At 42.9% G+C, this 6,000-nt stretch overlaps 1 protein-coding gene across 6 annotated transcripts in view; it reads right to left on the reverse strand.

Moving 5' to 3' along the window:
• Nucleotides 1-5,525, reverse strand: part of Rbms3 (RNA binding motif single stranded interacting protein 3) — a 1,302,406-nt gene extending 1,296,881 nt beyond the window's left edge. For all 6 annotated transcript variants that reach the window (XM_048795444.1, XM_048795441.1, XM_048795440.1 and 3 more), the window contains exon 1: nt 5,185-5,525. In XM_048795444.1, the coding sequence (XP_048651401.1) occupies nt 5,185-5,400 (216 nt within the window). In that variant the 5' untranslated portion in view covers nt 5,401-5,525. The remainder of the gene's footprint in view (nt 1-5,184) is intronic.
• Nucleotides 5,526-6,000: the final 475 nt, after the last annotated feature.

Raw genomic sequence — 6,000 nt, forward strand, 5'->3', positions numbered from 1 at the left:
CTGTGAATCTCATTTTATAAGAGACTAAGGATTCTGAAATTCTGAAGCAGAGTCCAAATATTTCATGTAACCAAACACCTGGTGGCACATGCCTGTGATCCCAGAAGCTCAGGAGGCTGAGACAGGAGGATCGTGAGTTCAAAGCCAGTCTCAGAAACAGTAAGGAGCTAAGCATGTAAATAAATAAATACAAAATAGGGTCGGGGACAGGGCTCAGTGGCCAGTGCCCCCGAGTCCAATCCCCAGTACTCCTCCCTCACACAAAAAAATAATAATAATAATAATCAGGACACCCTACAGAGGAAGAGATTTTGATCCAAGCACTCATACCATCTTGTTGGCTATTGGGTCTTCAAGGACTACCTTTGGGAAAATCTCATCTGGGGCCCCACTTTTCTTAAGTCTATATGGAAATGGGGTGGATGAAATGGAATGACCAGGTCTAGTAAGCCATGCCCTTCAAAATCCAGGTTCCCAATTCTATAATACTTATGCTATAGGTAAGAATAAAGAATTGGATTCTCTGTCCTTCTTCCTGTACATAAGCAATATTTTCATAATTCTGTATTCTTTTTTTAAAATGGTAGAAATGCAATGCTGCTGATGTTCCATATTCTTATTTTCCCTCTAGAAAACAAAATTTTAAGGGTGCTTAGAGTCCCAACTCACCTCTGCAGAAACTTGGACCCCAATGTGTTAATAATTAAGTGATTATTAACATTAGGTAGTCTTCACATATGAAGCATTGAATCAAACTATGGTTTATTTTATTCATGCCATACAATAATCACAGGTGGTTATGCTGAAAAATACTTCTACTTTACATATGAAAAGACTGAGGTTTGGAAAGGCTAAAGTTACACCTTGTCTAAAGTCAATGGCTCAGATCAAATTCAGGTCTTTCCAATTTTATACTTAGTATTTTTTAATCACTGTGACATTGATGTCTGTTCCAGGAGCAGAAACTTGCCCAGAGTCCACCTGGCTAACAACGCAAATAGCAAAGGGTTCCCAATATTCTTCATGCCAGGAATAATCACCCAAGGGGTTAGGCAGCTAAGTGAACTGCCTTGATATTATCAATTGCCTTTTCTCCTCCACTTGCCACTTGAGATTTTGCTGTCCTCTGCATACTGACAAGCTCATCTCACCTGAAGCAGGAATGGTTTGCAAGTCAAAAAAAAAATTTTAAAAAAAGGAAGACCATCATTCCCCAAATGAACAGCACTCAAGAGCTTTGCCAAAGCTATAACTCCCACAGGGCTCACTGCAGTTGAGGCACAGCTTCAAGGACCTTGAAACTTGCACTTTGCAAGGTGCTCCTCCTCACAAGAAAAAAAAAATGGGGTTTGGGCAGGCACCATGAAGGTAAGTTTGACTCTTCAATACCCACTCCTGGAGTTTTTCAGGTGTAAAGATGGTCTTTAATACTATTAGACTAGAATAGAAAACATTGACATGCCACCCATTCACTCAACAAAAATGCACCAATTTAGCTAATAGATCATACAAAGGTAATTTCTTCACTGTGATATGTGCCATGATTACCTAGAATTTCCCCTAGAAACAAGGGAGCTGAGTAAAGGTTTGCAAAACTTACTTTATTCCACAAGTCTAAAAATATTTCAAAATGAAAGGCTTTAAAAAAAATGTAATGGACAGGCTAGGGAAGAGACCTAGCAGCATTCTCCTTCTGACATGGATTAAGACAGCTTTACCCATGAGATGGGATTAAAGTTGGAATTTCGAGTCATTTTCATCAATGTAGTATCATTGGTAGCAACAGAGTCCCTCTACAGTCAAAAGTGACAAGAAAGAATGTCTTGCAAGCCAAGGTTTGTAATAAGAGGTGAACAAAAAAACATACATATGATACTTCACATCTGGGTCATAAATATACTCTTTTATACAAAATATGATAAATATGTGTGAAGAACACATAGTGAGTATGGAAGAAAAGAACATATGAATGAAATGAAGCTGAAGCAGACAAAGAATCATTTATATTACTCATCTGGGATCAGAGGAAAAATTTACACATTTGTGCAAATAACTTGGAAACAGAGGGCATAAGACACTGTACTTGTACTCAGTAAGAATTTTAACTCTTCCAAAAAAAAGTTTCAGGAAAAACCATCAAAGAGTTATTTGGTACAAAGCATCTCAGCAGAGTTTTAAAAGTCACGAAAGGATATGTGGGACCTGCAGAAAACTAAGTAAACTTTGAGGGTGGTCAAATCCAAAATCAAGAACACTTGCAAGGATATGAAAGTCTCTTGTGACAATTTTTAACCTTCATGTCCAAGATTAGAAGATATTTGACCAGTTTTGAATCTCTTTTCAGATATGAACCTCTTTTCAGAAGGTCTTATAATAGATAGGGGGATAAATCTCACTAGGTCACCAAAGGTGATTATCACTTTGTCTTTATAGAAGTTTAATGTAAAAGCACAGAGGAACATAGGGTTTATTTAGGGTCCTTCCAACTCACAAAAATCAAAGCATATACGATATGTAGCTGCTGTAACATTTCTTTGAAGAGCCAAAGAGGCATCAAGCATCCCTGTTACAGAACAGAAAGTACCAGTCACATCATGAAACTCTGGTGTAAAAAAAACAACCTCAACTGATCCAGTTTTCTAACCTTTTCCTATTTCAGAAACTTTGAGGACATATGACCATGAACCTGCAATTTAGGAGACAAGCTGATGTGGCATTAAGCTCCGATTTCTTTTCCAATAAGACAACTGTGGTCCCCTCATGAGAATAAACCATGGCCCCCAGCCAAAAATCCAAGAAAAATACCGTTGCTCCCACATCACTATTTCCCATTCTATTTATAGGACCCTTATGTGGGAGAAGATTTAAATTCAGTTTTCAAACTTCTTATTTTCATGAGAAAGAAGAAAACATAATTGTCTGATACATGTTTGCGCATTACTGTTTTTAAACTCTGATAACCTTCCCAACCTCACCCCAGACAGCCTGAAAAAACTACATTACACTTTATTCTAGTTTGTCTTCCATTTATATTTTGGTAGAATAATTTGATCAGACACCTAAAGATCTTCCCACTAATGAAACCAGGATTTGCTAAGGAAAAAAAAATTACCATGTCTGAGTGTCCATCAAAAACAAAAACAGTTATTCAAAACTGAAACATAGCAACCATCTGTAAACTCTAGGAACCAGTAAGAGCACCAGAGACAGGCAAGGGTTAACACAGACAATTTCTAGCTTAAGAGAAGGAGGCATCATAATTTTTTAAGGCAAACACCTGGAGAGAAAAAAAAAGTAGTATTTTGTTTCCATCTGAAGAAATTGCAGACAAACATGAAGCAAATCACATCACAGGAATAGTCAATTATCTGAACATGCTAATTAACTAAATGTAATCAACCCGCTTTCAGTCCTCTCTTCACCTGCTGTAATATTTCTAGCGCATTGCCTTTCTTATTCCTTACAACCAGTACAACATTAGACAGTCTGCATGGTGCAGCAAAGAGAAACAAATAAGCACAGATTTTTGCTGATGGCAGGAATTTCTCTTGCTCAGGGCATATGAACCAACAATATGGAAATGGCAGCACCGCCTTTATATTTTAATTATTCTCCACACCTATTTTACAAAAGAGACTTAAAGTTCAATTAGGTAGTGATGCTCTGTTATGGTTATTTCATAAAAACTGAGCAGTCATTTAAAGTAGTAAATATGCAGTCATGACAGAATTAAATATTCATGAAATCAAGAGCGACTGGGAAGCTGAGGATATCAGAATATTAAAATTCATCATAGTTCTCACAATGTAAATCTTGTATGCATTTGTAAGGCACCCCGTCCAGTCTAGAGTGTGTTCAAATTCCAGTTCCTTGGTAGAGTGCCATTTAAATAACAATATTGATTTTGGTAGATAAACAACAATCTTGATTTTTAACTCAGTTTCAAAATGCAAAACAATTTTGAACATCCGCAAATCCAAAACTTGTTAAGTGAGCTGTCTCCAAACATAGAACAGCAACATTCAATGTGATCCCAACAGGTTTCAGTTATTTGTTTAATCTACTAGTATCTTAGGAAAGGTCCCACAGAAACCAAGGGAATCTCCAAGGAGGAGGACTTCACCAGATGCAATTTGCTTCTAGCCAGCAGAAGCACCTATTTTCCTGTACATTTCCTTACTGAGCAAAGGGGGGCAAGTAGATTGACTGACTCTGCTTCGGTTCCAATATTCTCGTTTGTTGAACCAACTTTTCCCCAATATTAGCAGCCAGTTTCAAAATGTAATAACACACACAAGTGCACTTTATACAGACAACTGAACAACACTAGCTTACACACAACTAAACTCCAAGTGTGTACAGAGACAGAAGACTGCCCAGAGACAAAGCTGTAATAAATACACTCTACTAATATTACTGAGGCATTATTTCTCTGCTATTTCCTCTACTTTACAATTTTCTGTCAGTAGAGGAAACATCAGCATCAGAGAATGGCATTTGAACATTTCTTACTGGAATTCAATTACCTGAAAAACTCCTTACTGCACAGTAAGTAGCAGCTATCCCCTAGTCTACAATGACACAGCAGGGCTGCAAAAGATTTGCAGGGTTCATCTGCTGCCAGGCACTTCATTCCTGCCCTCCTAGGCAAGAGAATGTCAGGTGTGGAGAAACACATACAGCTTGGAGCTGGGTTAAGCAATGCTCTCCATTCTGCGAAGGAGCCAAACTTTGCTCCCATTGTTATCATCTTTAGGTTGATGTCACCTCCCTCCAAGGAGTCTCAGAAGATACTAAGCAGCTCCAGAAGGCATATTTCCCCTAGATCAATATCATCCGAATGAGCCTCTGTTAGACTGGGAGGGCAAGCAAAGGTCTCAACACCGCTCCCCCGAGGTGCTGTGTTCTGCCCTAAGCATCACATCGCATGTACCAGAAGACTTTTCTCTGCACACATCACTGAACACCGAAACCAGGACAGACTTCAGCACACGCTTTCCAGTTCGGAAAGTCACTATCGCCAGTGGATTCCCTTGAATCCCACGCCTTCTCCACATCTGCCACCCCCACCCCCACACAAACGAGGTAAGGGGGTGGGGGAGCGGAGGGGTTAAAGTGACAGCCACTACTAGAGCTCCTCGGTTTTGTTCAAAAGATGTCACAGCGGCAACACTGTGGACCTACCTTGCTCTCTCCTTTCTCGCCGTTGGGTCTCGTCTCTGGATCGTCGCTGTCCTCAGCGCCTGCACTCTCGCCGGGCAGTTCATCCTGAGCCAGCTGCTGCTGCTGCTGCGGCTGGGGCTGGGGCGGCTGTGGCGGCGCCTGGCAGGCTCCGCCAGCCCCCTGGGAGCGGGGGATGGGCTCCGGGCGCGGAGAAACTCCCTCAACATCCATCTCCATCTTCCCATTCACTGGAGGGCAAGACAAAAGCGGAGCGGAGACTTGGCAGCGGCGCCCGGCGGCTCCTCAGCTGCCGGTGGCACGCATGGCTCGCCGAGGAGGGGCCGCCTCCCGCGCGCCCTCCCTCCTGCCACCCTTCGCCTGCGCTCCCCGCAGCTCCGTTCGCCCGCTCGGCTCCGGTACTGGCGGCGTCTGGACCCGAGAGCGCGAGAAGCGAGTGGCCGCGTGTCCTTGGAGCGGTGGCCTTCAGGCGCCCCTGGCAGTCCCGCTAAGCAGAGCGCATCCCGGCGGCGGCGGCGCCTCCCAACCGCGCGCCCAGCCCTGTGGCCGCCCGGGGACTTGCTCTCCAGCCGGGTCTCCCGATCTTCGCTGCTTTCCAGCGTCTCCAGGGGCCCCGTGGCGTTTCCCCTCCCTTCCAACCTTCGGAACAAAGTTGCTGGAAGAACAAACCAGATCGCCGGGATTTGCCCGGGTAACTGGCAGGAATAGGGAATATCAGGTGTAAGTGAAATCTACCATGCCCACCCGCTGACCAAGAGCCAACCCTCACTCTTGCCCCCTCCCCAACGCCGAGGGGCCAAGAAAAGGAGGGTTTTCCGA

The sequence above is a fragment of the Marmota marmota genome, unplaced genomic scaffold, assembly GCF_001458135.2.
Source record: "Marmota marmota marmota unplaced genomic scaffold, marMar, whole genome shotgun sequence".
Taxonomy (NCBI): Eukaryota; Metazoa; Chordata; class Mammalia; order Rodentia; family Sciuridae; genus Marmota; species Marmota marmota.